Raw genomic sequence first — 16,539 nt, 5'->3', positions numbered from 1 at the left:
ATATGAACATGTCGCTCAGTTTCTTTAAGTTGTATGTTTGTTTCTCAGTAAAAACTGAACCCGGAAGTGATACATGTAATTTGCCGTGAACCGGAAGTAGACACAGCTTGAACGTGCTTCAGTAACGTGTTTGTGGAGAGACAGAGAAAAGGTCAGTTTCATGTTTCTGTTTGAATTCTTCTCTAAAGTTTCTGTTCTGACGCGTTTCACACGTTTTATTTTAGTTTAACGTTCACGTGTTGACGTCATTCCCGTTGAACTCGATCTTCTCGAGTCTCGAGCCCTGAGTTCAAACCGGGTTCCGGTGACCAGGCTTCATGAAGCGATCCTCGCTCCAAACACCACGTGTCCTGCTTCATCAGGAACAACTCCCTCTTCACTGAAGTTATCAGATCGGGGATCAGTGAGCAGATGGTTCAGATCCAGTAACTCCATGTGTTAATGGATCCCTCGTGTGTCTGAAGGACTCGTGGTTGTTGTTGAGCAGTTTCCTGAAGTTAGTAACTAGTCGGTGCTGATCAATGAAGATCACTGGGTTGAAAGAAACCAGAGCGACGAGCAGCTGTGATCGTTTGATTTATATTCTTTATTTTTTAAAGAAGAGTGAACAAGTCTCACGTGTGTAAAACATATTAAAAGATAAAATAATGACACTATACTTGACTATTGATAGAAAGAACGTTCTATGGACCCTTTCCTCATGTCTGCTCAGTTGATTAAAGTCTGTGTCTCCTCAGGTTCAGACTCTGTCACCATGACGTCACTGGCCCACCAGCTGAGGCGCCTGGCGCTGCCGCAGAGCGACCCCGGCCTGCTGACCCGGGCAGAGGTCGCCTCGCTGCTCTTCGACCCCAAAGATGCTGCGTCCATGGACAAAACCAACTTCTACGCCCTCGGTGAGTCCCGTCCACCACTTCCTGGTTTCCGACCTCCAGTTTATCAGACCACCGGCCGTTAACCCCCCCTGTCCTCCCCCATCCAGGCTGCACAGGGCTGGAGGAGCTGCTGGGAATCGAACCGGTGTTTCTGGAGTTCCAGGACACTCTGTTCAGCCGGGCCTCGCTGACGCTGGAGCGCAGTGTCCAGTCCAAAGAGGTCAACGAGAAGCTGGACGCCGGCATCTCGCTCTTCCTCACCCGCCTCTCTCCGTACTTCCTCCTGAAACCAGCTCACAAGTGCATCGAGTGGCTCGTTCACCGGTACGCTGCCTGGCCACGGCCCGTCCCCCCCCCCGACTGTGTTCATGTCCCCACAGACTAAAACTGTTCAAACAATTCAATCATTAGTTTTATTGATAAAATGACAAGAACAATTCATCAATTGTCAGAAACCATGTTTCTTTCTTTCTGTCAGTCGCCTCTTGTTTGACTTCCTGTTGTGTCGTGTTGTGTCGTGTCGTGTTGTGTTGTGTTGCATTGCAGCTTCCACGTCCACCTGTACAACGCAGACAGCCTGCTGGCGTGTGCGCTGCCGTACCACGACACCAACGTGTTTGTCAGAGTCCTGCAGCTGCTCAGGATCAGAGACGCCACCAACCGATGGAACTGGCTGCACTGCCTGCAGGTCTGACCTCTGACCTCTAAACTCTGACCTCTGACCTCTAAACTCTGACCTCACGACCGGCTACACAGGGTCGCACTGCTTTGAACCCTCTTTGCTTCCTCTTGTTTTCATAGAAACCAGGCGTGCCCCTGTCCAGAGGAGCTCTGATCACTCACTGCTACACAGACCTGAGCTTCATGGACTTCATCTGCAGCATGGTCACCAGGTCCATCCAGGTAACTGTCATCTTCTGTCAGGGCTGAGGGGGGCAGTAGAGAGACCGCCGCTCCGTGTTGTAGCTGAGACTCTTCTTCTCCTCCTCCATCTTCTCAGGCGTACTCGGGTCACTCTGGAAGCTGCTCTCAGCTCAGAGTGATCTTCTCCTTCTACGCGTCCACCATCGTCCCCACGCTGGACGCCGTGGACAACGTGTCGGACACCATCATCTCCAAACTGCTGCCCTACGTTCAGAGGGTGAGTGACAGAGGACTGCAGCAGTCAGTCAGTCAGTCATCGGTCAGTGATCGGTCAGTTACCGGTCAGTGATCGGTCATTTACTGGTCAGTGATCGGTCAGTTACTGGTCAGTGATCGGTCAGTTACCGGTCAGTGATCGGTCATTTACTGGTCAGAGAACGGTCAGTTACTGGTCTGTTACCGGCCAGTTACTTGTCCGTGATCGGTCAGTTACTGGTCAGTTACTGGTCAGTTACTGGTTAGTTACTGGTCAGTGATCGGTCAGTTACTGGTCAGTGATCATCGGTTCCTGGTCAGTGATCGGTCGGTTCCTGGTCAGGTACTGGTCGTGATCGTTCGGTTACTGGTCAGTTCCTGGTCAGTGATCGGTCGGTTACTGGTCAGTTACTTGTCTGTGATCGGTCAGTTACTGGTCAGTTACTGGTCAGTGATCGGTCAGTTACTGGTCAGTGATCGTCGGTTCCTGGTCAGTGATCGGTCGGTTACTGGTCAGTTACTGGTCGTGATCGGTCAGTTACTGGTCAGTTACTGGTTAGTTACTGGTCAGTAACTGGTCAGTGATCGGTCAGTTACTGGTCATTGATCGTCGGTTCCTGGTCAGTGATCGGTCGGTTACTGGTCGTGATCTGTCGGTTACTGGTCAGTTACTGGTCGTGATCGGTTGGTTACTGGTCAGTTACTGGTCGTGATCGGTCGGTTACTGGTCGTGATCGGTTGGTTACTGGTCGGTTACTGGTCAGTTACTGGTCGTGATCGGTCAGTTACTGGTCGTGATCGGTCGGTTACTGGTCAGTTCCTGGTCAGTTCCTGGTCACTGATCGGTCAGGAAAGGTTCTTATGAGGATCTGGCGTCCAGCCACAGAAGCTCAGCTGGGACCTTTCCCACGAGACTCCGCCCCCTCATGTCTTCTTCTTCTCTCCAGGGCCTGAAGTCGCCGCTGAGCGACTACAAAGCCGCCTCCTACATGATCGTGTGCCAGCTGGCAGTGAAGGTGGTGATGGAGGCGAGTCTGGTGGACAGCCTCGCCGTGCACATCAGCAAGTCGCTGGTCAAAGAGCCGGTCCTGGCTCGAGAAGGTCTGGGCTGCCTCATCGTGCTGCTGCAGAACCAGAAGGAGGGCGCCGCCGGGCCCAGGTGGGGATCAGATCCCGAGGAACTCCACCGCGGGGGTTCGGGGTTTATAAGACGTAGAATGCAGATGTGACTCACCTGTGTCTTCTCGTGTCCTCAGAGCTTTCACCCGCCTCTGCTCGATGCCGTCCCTGGCGTCCACTCTGCAGGTCATGGCGGCGGTTCACGATGTCAGTCCACTGCTGCGTCAGCTGCTTCCTCACCTGATCCACCACATGTTCAGCTCAGGTGAGAACAGGAACCACCGGACAGGAGGGTGGTGCCACCGGACAGGAGGGTGGTGCCACCGGACAGGAGGGTGGTGTCACCGGACAGGAGGGGGGTGTCACCGGACAGGAGGGGGGTGTCACCGGACAGGAGGGTGGTGTCACCGGACAGGAGGGTGGTGTCTCTGGACAGGAGGGTGGTGTCACCGGACAGGAGGGTGGTGTCACCGGACAGGAGGGTGGTGCCACCGGACAGGAGGGTGGTGTCACCACCGGACAGGAGGGTGGTGTCTCTGGACAGGAGGGTGGTGTCTCTGGACAGGAGGGTGGTGTCACCGGACAGGAGGGTGGTGTCTCTGGACAGGAGGGTGGTGTCTCTGGACAGGAGGGTGGTGTCACCACCGGACAGGAGGGTGGTGTCTCTGGACAGGAGGGTGGTGTCTCTGGACAGGAGGGTGGTGTCACCGGACAGGAGGGTGGTGTCTCTGGACAGGAGGGTGGTGTCACCGGACAGGAGGGAGGTGTCACCGGACAGGAGGGTGGTGTCTCTGGACAGGAGGGTGGTGCCACCGGACAGGAGAGTGGTGTCACCGGACAGGAGGGTGGTGCCACCGGACAGGAGAGTGGTGTCACCGGACAGGAGGGTGGTGTCACCTCGGTGTCACCGGACAGGAGGGTGGTGTCACCGGACAGGAGGGTGGTGTCAGAGCAGAGCTGATGTTGTGTCTTCTGGTTCCAGGTGAAGCGGAGACGGAGCAGCTCGGCGTCCTGGAGTCCGTCCTGGAGTCTGTCCCTCTCAGCAGAGGCCTGGATCAAACTGTGGCTCGGTAAATTCACCTCGTCCTCCGTCCACACCAACACACACACACGTCACATGACCGCTCACCAGCACTGGTCACGTGATGTAAACAGGAAGTAGATAGAAGAACTCCTCTTCACTGAAGGCAGCAAATACAAACCTGGAGATGTGAGATTCTCAAAACATCTTAGGATGTCAAACTGGAGCTGCTGTGGGAACCAGTGGTTCCAGTGGTTCCCACAGCAGCTCTGAGGCTCCAGTGGGAACCAGTGGTTCCAGTGGTTCCCACAGCAGCTCTGAGGCTCCAGTGGGAACCAGTGGTTCCAGTGGTTCCCACAGCAGCTCTGAGGCTCCAGTGGGTCGAGGAGATGTTCGCTGCTGACGCCTGTTGCTTTGTTCCTGCTGCAGTTTGCTGCTGGACGAGTATCTGACTCAGACCGAGCTCTCTGCTGAGAACCTCTGTGCCCTGGACCAGCGGCTGCTGCCTCTGGTCCGACTGTTCGAGTCCAGGTATTAAAACTTCTTTATTTACATCAGGAGCTGTGCAGCCTCCAGTCAATTCTTCAGTTCAGTTTGTTAAAGTTGATCATTGATCAGCTCCTGCAGTTTGTTGTCTCAGTTCACTGGACCTCGTCTCTCCTCCATCAGATACTGTGGCGCTCTGGACGGCGTCCTCTCGGGTCACGTGACCGACCTCAGCAGCCCTGAGCAGAAGCATCTTTTCCACCAGTTCATTTCTCTCTCACTGAGCAGTGGGAAGTACCAGGTACACGACTCATGATGGACTGGGATCTTCGTGTATCTGTCACACTTTAGAAGTGGATCCGATTGGTTCGGTTCCTTCAGCGTTTTTCTTGTTCTTGTTTCCGTCTTCAGATTCTGGGCGACTCGGACACGTCGCTGCTCCTGAGTCTGAAGCACCCGGTGCCTTCAGTCAGAGTCTCTGCTGTGGAGCACCTGATGAGCATCATCACCTCGGGACAGGTAGGTTCCTCTCCTGTGGGAGCTCATCACCGCAGATTCAGCTGCTTTTATTCTGAAAGTCGTGCGTCCTCTCGGCAGCAGAAGAGTCTGGACGAAGACTTCCTGAAAGACGCCGTGATGGACCGTGTGAAGGACGACGTCCCCGAGGTGGTGGCGGCTGCTCTGAAGGTCCTGGAGGTCAGTGAGAAGATGAACGAGGCCACGGACGCTGCAGCTTTAAATCAAACACGCACCAAGTTGTGTTTTATTGTCGTTGCAGGTTTTGTTGGATGTTCTGGATCCTGAAGAAACGTTGTCATGTTTAATGTCACTGATGCTCAGAGTGGACCTGTGTGTGTCCGAGCACTGGTCAGTGACACACACCTTCCTATGTGATGGTCACATGTTGTATTGATGACTGAAGTCAGCATTGATCCGTGTTAGTGACGTCTTCTTTTCTTCAGGCTGCCGGTGCTGACAGAGGCGGTGCGTTTACTGTCCGACCCGCGGCTGGGAAAGGGCGACGTCGAGTGGCTGCAGAGAACCGGCTGGAGGCTGCTGCCCTTCCTGGTGGTCACCGGGGCCCGGCCCGACTCCGCCCAGCTCAGCCTCGCCTCCTCCGTCGCCCGGTCCTCCGTCCTCGCCCAACACCCGCTCACCTTCAACTGGGCTGAAGGTGAGACTTGGATTTGAATTAAATATCCATTTGGATTCTTTTTTATTATTATTATAAGTTTTTCTGTCAAATGACCTCTTACCTTTTTGAATGAGCGAGAAGAGACTTTCAGAATAAGAGCAGCACTGGGACAGTTCCAGTGACGCTGTTTGTTCTGTGCTCACAGAAATGGACGAGGCGACCAAGAGAAGCTCTGAACACGGATTCGTGGGTTTGGTCAACCAGCGCCTCATCTCCACGTTGACCAAGAACCTGGCGAACATGGAGCACTTCTCCAAACGAGACGCTGTGAGTTCCTGTTTCAGGTTCGACCGTTTGAACTGACCAATCCTGAGTCAGTGTCAGCTGTCAATCAAGACGTCTCATCAATGACTAATCAGAACTGATCAGAAACACTTGAGCTGACAGAAACCATCTTTACAAACATTTATCTAACGTCTGTTTTGATTTGTAAGTTTGGTCCATGTCCCACCTGCTAACCTGGAGGAGGTTAATGACCTGATCTGCAGGCAGCCACCAGGGGGAGAACTGGGATTGGTCATTTCGTCACAGTGTCTTTTCTTCTTCAGTTGGAGAAGTTGGTTTCTCTGGTGGAGCAGCAGTGGAGCTCCGGCCTCAGAGGGAGGACGTCCTTCCTGGTTCTGACCCGGACTCTGCTGCTCGGCCTGGGGGAGCTGGGCGAGACGCAGCACCTGCTCACCGCCCAGAGGGTCTTCACGCTGCTGGAGCGCCCCCTGCTGGAGCTCATCGCCGGAGACGATGACGTCCAGGTCAGTGAACTTCATGTCCTGATTTGAATTTTAAAACAAAACGTTTTTCAATCAGTCTCAGGTTTTCATATATTTTTTTAAACTAAAGAACATTTTTCTCTGCCGTCCCCATGTTGGATTTTGTTTGTGTGGAACCAGGACGCGAGTCGCCCGGTGTCCGCCCCCCCCTCGTTCCACGAGGCGCTGACCTTGTACCTGAGCAGGTGTGAGCAGCGGCCGGGGGGTCGGCTCGCTGCAGAGCTCGGCCTCGTCCTCTTCTCTCTGCTGCGGGACTTCATCTCCACTCTCAAGTGCGACGACGCCTCCTTCAAAGGTAACGAACGTCCCACGAGTCGCAGTCTCCACTCAGAAAGAAAGACAGAACTCACAGACTTCCTGTCTGCAGGTGAGGTCTGGTGGAACCCGGAGAAGATGGACACCAACACCTGCTGCTACCTGGGATTAATCTGCCGCCTCTTCAGCGTGGTCATCAGCGGCGCCGGAGACGGGCCGACCGCCGGGAGCTTCAGGGACATGATGAAGCTCCTCGTCCAGGTAGAGACGAAGCACGTTCCTACGTGCGTGTGTTTAGATTGAAGAGCAGACATGTGGACGACCACGTGACGCTTCTCGTCTCTTAGGTTCACGTGCCGGAGCCTCTGATGCTCTTCAGGTTCCTGTGCCTGGTGTGGGGATACGGCAGTAACCACGGGGACCAGCTGGACGTGAAGGTGGACGCTGTCCTCCAGACTCGGGCTCTGTACATGGGCCGAGCGGTGCTGAGCGTCCAGCCCGCCACCGTGCTGCAGGAGCTGGCGGCGCCGAACTCCCCCGGTGAGGGAGCGGCTTTAAGAAATGAGTTGCATCCGTCGGTCTGTGGTTGTAGAAACTAAATTGTGTGTGTGTGTGTGTGTGTGTGTCAGTGGTCCCGTCCCTGCTGTGTTGTCTCACCTCTCCGGTCCGGGAGGTGCGGAGGGTGGCGCTCGGCGCCCTGCAGAGCCTATCAGGAGCTGACTCTCCCTTCCAGCCAATCACAGAGAAGCTGCTGAAGACCTCGGAGGAGATTGTCGCTGACCCCGCCTACTTGAGCTTGGTGAGAAAAATTCAAACAGAAAATAAAGAAAACTTTCAAATATAGATCATTTTAATAAACCTTTGATTTTCTCTCAGTTCAGTTTAAAGCAGAGAAGTGATCAGTAGATTAAAGTGTTTGTTCAGTGTGTTGGTTGGACCTCAGTGACCGTGTGTTTGAATCCCTGCAGGCGCTCGGCGTCCTTCACGAGGACAGCCTGTCGTGCAGCGTGAAGTCGCAGCAGCAGAAGCTGCAGGCGTCCATGCAGCAGCTGCTGCTGAGCGTCCAGACGCCATGTTGTCCCTCGTACAGCGCCGCCGTCCTGCTGAGAGCGCTGAGTCATGTTAACGGACAGGTGAGAGCCTGTACAGCTAAAATGAACCTGTCCTTTAGAGAGATCTACCATTAACACCTGCCCCCCCCCAGCCGGTCCTGTCCACCCTGCTTCCTGTTCTCGACCGGCTGCTGGAGCAGAGCGGCCCCGACACGCCCACCCTGCTGCGGGCCGAGGCCACGCTCATCCAGCTCATCCTGGGGAAGTACAACGAGGCGTCCGCCGCCATGTTGCCTGAGGACCAGACCTGTCTGGACCTGTTCATCAGAGCTCTGAAGACGTCCACACAGCCGCACCCGGACATCGCCAGCTGCCAGATCAGCGCTCTGGAACAGGTCAGGAGCTGGAGATCTAATCTGAGTCCAACCAGGTTCAGATCAGCTACACGGTTTAGAACCAAAGATAGTGGCAGGTCCAGGTTCAACCGGGGTTAACTGATTATAACTGGGTTAGATGAACTGGAGAAGTTTCATCATGAAACACAGAAGAGAAGAAAGGTGTTCATTCTCCTCCTCCTCCTCCTCCTCCTCCTCCTCCTCCTCCTCCTCCTCCTCCTCAGATAACGAAGTCCTTCTTCTTGGCCCTTGGAGAAGAGAAGGTGCAGCAAAAGCTCTTGACGGTGATATTCGACGTGTTGCTGGAGAGCAAGAGCCCCCTGGTGGCCAACACTGTCAGCAGCATATTTAAAGGGGTAAGGACCTCGGCTATTTATCAGACAAAGGATGAATAATGAAAATAATAATGATTTACTAATGAGTTTATGATAATGTCCTGTTTCCTCAGCTCGCAGTGGACAGTCAGCTCATAGCCAATGAGCTGTCTCCACCAGAGAAGCCCAGAGTCAGTGTGACGGTGCAGCAGACCCGAAGGAGCACAATGAGTCTGAGGCGAGTTGTGTTTTCATAGCCTCCTGCTGTCGGAGCTCTCACGTCTGATTCTCTCCTCAGACCCTGAACGTGTCGTGGCCTTTGAGTTGACATCACTTTCAGGTTCTGATGTTCCAGACGAGTAACAGTGGTTCTGTTTGTCAGGAAACCTCAGGAGAGCAGCGAGGGGTGTCCAGAGGGGGGCGCTGTGCCGTGGCAGAGAGTCACGCTGATCCTAGAGCTGCTGCAGCACAAGAAGAAGCTGAAGCGAGCTCAGGCGCTGGTGCCGGTTCTGTTCTCTCTGCTCTCACGGTGCGACTGCCGCTGGCTTCTCAGTTTGACCAGGCGAGGGCGCCACTGGGCTGACGTTTGTGCTCTTTCCTCAGGAGTCTGGAGCCGTGTTCAGGAGGTCACGCCAACATGGAGTACACCAAGCAGCTGCTGCTCAGCTGTCTGCTCAACGTGTCCCACAAGCTGTCTCCTGATGGACGACCGCTGGGGCCTGGTACGTCAGCTCGCCACACCTCAGTGATCACAGTTAAAGGTCTCCTGTCTGAGTCTCGTGTCTGCTCGCTCTCTGCAGACGTCCTGGAGGAGGATAAGTTCAGCGTGGAGCTGGTGGTTCAGTGCATCAGAACGTCCGACATGCCGCAGACGCACCACCACGCTCTGCTGCTGCTGGGCGCCGCCGCCACCATCTTCCCCGTGAGTCGTCCTCTCAAACAGACTCAGATCATCATGTTGTTCTGTTCCTCTCTGGTTCCTGTCGATAGGTTCTACCCACAAACATGAAGGGACCTTTCTCCTCATCTTAAAGAAGAGACTGTTAATGAGACTTTAGTGAGGATCTCAGTTTGTGTCTCAACAGTTTCTCATGTTTCTCCTCATCGTCTTCGTCCTGCAGGAGAAGGTCCTTCACAACATCATGCCCATCTTCACCTTCATGGGAGCCAACATCATGCGTCTGGACGACGCCTACAGCTTCAGGGTCATCGACAAGACGGTTCAGATGGTGATCCCGGCGCTCATCAAGGTGAGGCCGCGCTGAAACCTTCGGCTCCGACAGGGAGACGCCGTCATCATCATTTCACAACTGCCCCCCCCCCCCCCTCAGGCTCACCAGCTCTCTGACGACCCGTCGTCGGCTCACGTGCACGCCGTGGTGGCGAGGATCATGCACGTGTTTGCCGACGCGCTGCCTCACGTGCCCGACCACCGGCGGCTCCCCGTCCTTGTCCAGCTGATCACCACGCTGGGCCCCCGCCGCTTCCTCTGGGTCCTGATGCTCCTCCTCTTCAAGCTGCACGCCGAGCAGACCGCCAGCTCCGTGAGCGAGAAGGTGAGACTGAGTGGTGACTCCCGAGACTCACCTGTCTGCAGGGACACACCTAACCAGTGTGTGTCTGTGTCTGTGTGTGTGTGTGTCTGTGTGTGTGTGTGTGTGTCTGTCTGTGTGTGTGTGTCTGTGTGTGTCTGTGTGTGTGTGTGTCTGTGTGTGTGTGTGTAGGAGGCGTCACTGGACAGGGACGTAGATTTCTGGATTTCTCTGTGCTGTCAGTTCGAGGTGAGCGAGCAGCTCGTCTCTCTCATCAACATCCTGAACTTCCTGCAGCAGCTGCCCAACGAGAAGGACGACGGTGAGAAAAACCAAATGATCCGAGTTTCTCTCGTTCGGCCGGAGCTCGGTCTCAGTCTGAGGTTTGACTCTTTGTCCTGCAGCTCCAGTGAAGCGCAGAGGAGCCAAGAAGCCGGAGGAGGACGAGGAGAAGCTGGAGGAGCTGATCTTCAGTGTGGACGCTCACAGCAGCAAAGAGCTGAGACACTTCAAGTTCCTCTGCGTCTCCTTCATGGCTCAGCTGCTCGGCTCCAGCAGCTTCGTGGGGAAGGTGAGCCGCGTTCCAATCTTAGGAACATTTTGTTTACATGTAAACAAACTGAGAACTTTGATCCAATATGAAATCCCTTCTGCCGGCTGGTCCTCCAGGTGGCTGAAGGCGGTGACGTGGTGGACGAGTCTCTTCAGCAGCTGCAGCAGAGGTGAGTCCGGAGTCGCTCTCACAGGAAACAGAGAGATTGAGTTGTTAATGTGACGCTGACAGCTTCCTGTTGGCTCCAGGCTGCTGGAGGAGAACCTGCGCTTCATCCACAGCGTCGCTCGCTGCGTCGAGGAGAACGCCGCCAAGCCCACCGCCAAGTTCTGGAGAGTTCTGCTCAACAAGAGCTACGACGTCCTGGACAAGGTTCGACCCGTCTCCTCTGACAGGAGCCTGATTGACAGCTTGTAGTTTCTGAACCAAACCACTGATTCATTCAATAATGACGTTTGATCTCAAACTCACAAACACGTTTTCACCTTGGTCTCCGGTTTCCAGGTGAACGCTCTGCTGCCCACAGACACCTTCATCGCGGTGATGAGGGGGCTGATGGGAAATCAGCTGGTGTCCGTCAGGAGGAAGGCCATGGAGCTGCTGAACAACAAACTGCAGCACCGGACCCGGTGGGACGTGCAGCAGGTAACACGGCCAACATCACTGCAACCACACGGTCCTGTAGATTCATGCTGTACAACATCAAGAGGACACGCCCCCTTCTCACCCAGAAGGCGGTGCAGGTTCTGGTCCAGGCTCTGGTCATCTCACGTCTAGATTACTGTAACTCCCTCCTGGCAGGTCTACCTGCTACTGCCCTCCGACCTTTGCAGCTCATCCAGAATGAAGCAGCTCGACTGGTTTTTAACCTAAATTCACTCCCACTACTCCTCTCCTCCGCTCCCTTCACTGGTTCCCAGTGGCTGCTCGCATCCGGTTCTAAACACTAGTACTTGGTACCATGCTGTGAACGGATCCGGTCCAGTCTACATCCAGGACCTGGTCAAACGTTACACCCCACCCCGTTCACTCCGCTCTGCTTCGGCCAATCAGCTCGTTGCTCCCTCACTGCTCAACACTCATCAAAAACACGACTGTTTTCCGTCCTGGCTCCTGATTGGTGGAATGAGCTCCCCATTGACATCCGGACATCAGAAAGTTTACACATCTTCCGCCGAAAACTAAAAACACACCTCTTCCGACTTTACCTTGAATAAAAAAAAACACTAACAACTTTTTGAAACACTTTAGTAGCACTCAAATGGCTCTTACTTATAGCACTTTGTAGTTTTGCTTTATTTGAAGAAATTGTATTTTCTTGATTCTTGTCGTCCTTGGTCTGTACCCTCGGGTTTGAACTTATTGTGAGTCGCTTTGGATAAAAGCGTCAGCTAAATGAAATGTAATGTAATGTAACACGGGCACTCACACACATGTACACACACACACACACACGTGCACTCACACACACATGTGCACTCAACCTAACTTTATTTACATTGTACTTGTGACAAAGTGAAGAAATCACATCACACAAATGAAATCAACAATCAATAAATAATATTAAATCACATAGTTAAGATTAAAATAAAACTTTAATAACATGAGATTCTTTAATTTAATGTTTCAAGAACCACTGAATACAATCAGGTTCAGATTTATCTCAAGCAGATGTTTTGCTCATGAACTGATAAGTGAGACCTGCTATGAACAGATTGAAGTGATCAGTTGAAGATCAGGTCCATTGATCTTCTTCCTCATTCCTGTTCCAGGTCAACATGTTCCTGCAGCTGATCGGAGACCTGCTGAGCATCGTGGGTAAGAGTCACAGTCAGGTGACGGAGGAGGCGGAGCACGGCATCAACCGACAGACGGCGCTCTACAGCCTCAAACTGCTGTGTCGCACGTTTGGCTCCGGCCACCAGGAGGCGTTCGTCCCCGTCCTGCAGCAGGCGGTGGAGATGGTGTCGTCGGCAGAGGAGGAGAAGAACGTGATGGGCAGCGCTCTGCTCTGCATCGCCGAGGTGGTCAGCACGCTGAAGGCCCGCGCCATCCCTCAGCTGCCCAGGTCCGTGAGGACGGGGGGGAGGCATGTAGCAGCCACAGGTGTGAGAGAGACGCATTACAACTGTCTGTGTGTGTCTGTGTGTGTCTGTGTGTGTGTAGGTTGATGCCTGCAGTGCTGCACACGCTGGCTAACAGGAAGGAGCTGCTGACCAATGAGATCTACCTGCTGAGCGCCGTCACCGCCCTCCAGAGGGTCACCGAGACGCTGCCGCACTTCATCAGCCCCTACCTGCAGGGCATCACGTCCCAGGTGAGGAAGACTGAGGTGACCCGGGTCTGACCCGGGTCTGACTCTGGTCTGACTCTGGTCTGACTCTGGTCTGACCCGGGTCTGAACCTGGTCTGACTCTGGTCTGACCCTGGTCTGACCCTGGTCTGACTCGGGTCTGACTCGGTCCTGATCCTGGTCTGACCCTGGTCTGACTCTGGTCTGACTCGGGTCTGACTCGGGTCTGACTCTGGTCTGAACCTGGTCTGACTCTGGTCTGACCCTGGTCTGACTCGGGTCTGACTCGGGTCTGACTCGGGTCTTACTCGGTCTGACTCTGGTCTGACCCGGGTCTGAACCTGGTCTGACTCTGGTCTGACCCTGGTCTGACCCGGGTCTGACTCTGGTCTGACCCTGGTCTTACTTGGTCTGAACCTGGTCTGACTCTGGTCTGACTCTGGTCTGAACCTGGTCTGACTCTGGTCTGACTCGGGTCTGACTCGGTCCTGACTCGGTCCTGACCCTGGTCTGACTCTGGTCTGACCCGGGTCTGACCCGGGTCTGACCCGGGTCTGAACCGGGTCTGACTCGGTTCAGACCCGGGTCTGACTCGGGTCTGACTCGGTCCTGACCCTGGTCTGACTCTGGTCGGACTCGGGTCTGACTCGGTCCTGACCCTGGTCTGACTCGGTCCTGATCCTGGTCTGACTCGGGTCTGACTCGGGTCTGACTCGGTCCTGACTCTGACTCGGGTCTGACCCGGGTCTGAACCTGGTCTGACTCTGGTCTTACTCGGGTCTGACTCGGTCCTGACCCTGGTCTGACCCTGGTCTGACTCGGGTCTGACTCGGGTCTGACTCTGGTCTGACCCGGGTCTGAACCTGGTCTGAACCTGGTCTGACCCTGGTCTGACCCGGGTCTGACTCTGGTTCCTGCTCCTCCTCCTCATCACATGAACTCTCTGTTTCTGCAGGTGTGTCGTCTGACTCGTCTGGTGGACTCGTCTTCTTCGTCCTCGTCCTCGTCCGTCCAGCTCTCGGTGCGTCTCTCGTCCCTCAGGACCGTCCTGGCCACCCAGCTGCCCCCCAGGGTCCTGCTGCCCAACCTGTCCAGCTGCTACAGTTCCATGGTCGTCGATAAGAAGGTCAGAACGTTCTTCTCCTTTGAGCTCTGATCTCCAGCTGAGGATTTACCTCAGGGTTCTGACCTCTGACCTCTGTGCGTTCTCCTGCAGGCTCACCTGGGGGCGCTGCTGAGCATCCTGAAGGAACACATCACTCACATGGAGAAAGATCAGCTGAGCTCCCACCAATCGGAACTCACCACCTTCTTCCTCACGGCCCTCGACTTCCGCAACGAACACTGTCAGGTCAGTTTGTGTCCAGTGTGACACTTTGACAGGAAGTGACATCTGACGTGCTGAAGCACTTCCTGTTCGTCTGTCAATGTCATGACTCGAGTGAAACCCGGGTCAGGACCCTTCATCACGAAGCTTCTCCTCCTCAGGGCGATCTGGAGAAGACGTGGGAGACAGAGGGCTGTGTGATCGACTGCCTGATGGCCATGGTGCTGAAGCTGTCCGAGGTCACCTTCAGGCCGCTCTTCTTCAAGGTGACAGGAAGCACTTCACAGACACACAAACACAAACCTGCAGCAAGCCGCCCTCGCTGATGCTGTCGTTTCTCCTGCAGCTCTTTGATTGGAGCAGATCCGACAGCGAGGAGCGTCAGCTGACCTTCTACCGACTCTGCGACGCCATCGCCGAGCGACTCAAAGGACTCTTCGTCCTGTTCGCAGGAAACTTAGTGAAACCGTTCTCAGATCTTCTCCGAAGGACCAACCGCTCGCAGAAAGGTCTTCAGTCACAATGTTCTCCAAATCAGTTTCTTTCAATTTTGTTTTTAATCGTTTTGTTTGATTTTATTGAAACCTTAAAAGAGTGTTTTTGATTTTGATCTGATTGTTGTTATTGTCTGACTCCCTCCTCAGACGAGCCGCTCTTTGAGTCGGACGGCGTGAAGAACCATCTGCTGCTCCAGCTCGTCCTCAGCTGTCTCCAGAAGATCTTCCTGTACGACACACAGAGGTTCCTCAGTAAAGAGCGAGCCGACGCCCTCATGAAGCCACTGGTGGACCAGGTGAGGCCACTGGTTTACAGCTGACCCGAATGCTGCCTGCCGATTCGCTGAAACGATCAGGTGTCCCTGACTCTCTCTCTCTCTCTCTGTGTGTGTGTTGCAGTTGGAGAACACAGTGGGGGGTCAGCAGCAGTACCAGCAGATGATGACTCAGCACCTGGTTCCGTGTGTTGGTCACTTCTCTGTTGCTCTGGCTGACGACGCTCAGTGGAAAACTCTCAACTATCAGATTCTACTGAAGACGAGGCACAGCGACGCCAAGGTGAGACCCAATCACACCCGTTCACCCCCGTTCACCCCTGCTCACCCGTTCACACCCAATAACCCCCGCTCACACCTGTTCACACCCAATCACACCTGTTCACACCCAATCACACCTGTTAACACCCGATCACACCTGCTCACCCTAGACCACACCTGCTCACATCGCTCACACCTGCTCCCCTCAGTTCACACCCGATCACCCCCGCTCACACCTGATCACACCTGCTCACCCTAGACCACACCTGCTCACATCGCTCACACCTGCTCCCCTCAGTTCACACCCGATCACCCCCGCTCACACCTGCTCACCTCAGTTCACACCTGCTCACCCTAGACCACACCTGCTCACATCGCTCACACCTGCTCCCCTCAGTTCACACCCGATCACCCCCGCTCACACCTGATCACACCTGCTCACCCTAGACCACACCTGCTCACATCGCTCACACCTGCTCCCCTCAGTTCACACCCGATCACCCCCGCTCACACCTGCTCACTCCCGTTCCCTCCCGCTCACACCTGCTCCCCTCAGTTCACACCCGATCACCCCCGCTCACACCTTCTCCCCTCAGTTCACACCCGATCACCCCCGCTCACACCTGCTCCCCTCAGTTCACACCCGATCACCTCAGCTCACACCTGCTCACTCCCATGGCAGACAGTAACACTACTTCACTCCTTCAGGTCCGGTTCTCGTCTCTGCTGGTTCTCTTGGAGTTGACATCGAAGCTGAAAGAAAACTACATGGTTCTGCTGCCAGAGACCATCCCCTTCCTGGCTGAGCTGATGGAGGGTGAGAACTCACTCACTCACTCACTCACTCACTCACTCAAAAACACACATTATAATTGACATCATGTGTGCGTTTGTTTTTCAGACGAGTGTGAGGAGGTGGAGCAGCAGGTTCAGAAGGTCGTTCAGGAGATGGAGAACATCCTGGGGGAGCCGCTTCAGAGCTACTTCTAACACACACACACACACACACACACACACACACAATGTCATGGAGTCGTTTGTCAGATTTAAATTTGTCTTCCTGATATTTTGACATAAATTTATAACCATTTTCCGACTCCTCCTCTTTGTCTTTCACTTGTTTTGTTGTGTATCTGAGGAAGTAGAGATGTTGTGATCGACCAAAATAAATCTGATAATTTCTTCATGTTTTGTATTTTATTC

The 16,539-nt window shown here is 54.3% G+C and overlaps 1 protein-coding gene across 3 annotated transcripts; it reads left to right on the top strand.

Moving 5' to 3' along the window:
* The first annotated feature begins 88 nt into the window (after nt 1–88).
* Nucleotides 89–16,522, top strand: heatr1 (HEAT repeat containing 1). Of its 3 annotated transcripts, none has more exons than XM_062378910.1 (44): nt 89–151; nt 738–896; nt 983–1,199; nt 1,422–1,563; nt 1,677–1,778; nt 1,876–2,016; nt 2,942–3,153; nt 3,251–4,183; nt 4,564–4,665; nt 4,804–4,921; nt 5,032–5,139; nt 5,218–5,316; nt 5,399–5,487; nt 5,583–5,794; nt 5,961–6,082; nt 6,364–6,564; nt 6,703–6,877; nt 6,950–7,098; nt 7,185–7,377; nt 7,467–7,636; nt 7,806–7,970; nt 8,042–8,284; nt 8,509–8,640; nt 8,733–8,836; nt 8,981–9,127; nt 9,202–9,320; nt 9,399–9,520; nt 9,720–9,848; nt 9,930–10,154; nt 10,323–10,452; nt 10,535–10,701; nt 10,800–10,852; nt 10,932–11,055; nt 11,188–11,328; nt 12,456–12,751; nt 12,850–13,000; nt 13,932–14,102; nt 14,193–14,327; nt 14,465–14,569; nt 14,650–14,812; nt 14,948–15,096; nt 15,200–15,358; nt 16,045–16,153; nt 16,238–16,522. In XM_062378910.1, exons 2-44 carry the CDS (start codon nt 755–757, stop codon nt 16,324–16,326), a joined length of 7,155 nt encoding a protein of 2,384 aa, XP_062234894.1. In that variant the 5' UTR covers nt 89–151; nt 738–754; the 3' UTR covers nt 16,327–16,522. The 3 variants fall into 3 exon arrangements, with proteins under 3 accessions (XP_062234894.1, XP_062234896.1, XP_062234895.1); XM_062378912.1 differs by lacking the exon at nt 89–151 and having other exon boundaries at nt 3,251–3,378; nt 4,096–4,183; XM_062378911.1 differs by lacking the exon at nt 89–151 and having other exon boundaries at nt 5,221–5,316.
* Nucleotides 16,523–16,539: the final 17 nt, after the last annotated feature.

This window comes from Platichthys flesus, chromosome 20 (assembly GCF_949316205.1).
Source record: "Platichthys flesus chromosome 20, fPlaFle2.1, whole genome shotgun sequence".
NCBI classification, from domain to species: Eukaryota; Metazoa; Chordata; class Actinopteri; order Pleuronectiformes; family Pleuronectidae; genus Platichthys; species Platichthys flesus.
The sequence above is the reverse complement of the archived record's forward strand: the minus strand, read 5'-3'. Positions and strand labels throughout refer to the sequence as shown.

Excerpts from the sequence above, each read along its gene's own strand:
- heatr1 (XM_062378910.1), top strand. The coding sequence starts at position 755 with ATGACGTCACTGGCCCACCAGCTGAGGCGCCTGGCGCTGCCGCAGAGC. Across the intron at positions 8,285-8,508 it reads AGATCAGCGCTCTGGAACAG|ATAACGAAGTCCTTCTTCTT; the intron begins GTCAGGAGCTGG and ends CCTCCTCCTCAG. Across the intron at positions 12,752-12,849 it reads GCCATCCCTCAGCTGCCCAG|GTTGATGCCTGCAGTGCTGC; the intron begins GTCCGTGAGGAC and ends GTGTGTGTGTAG.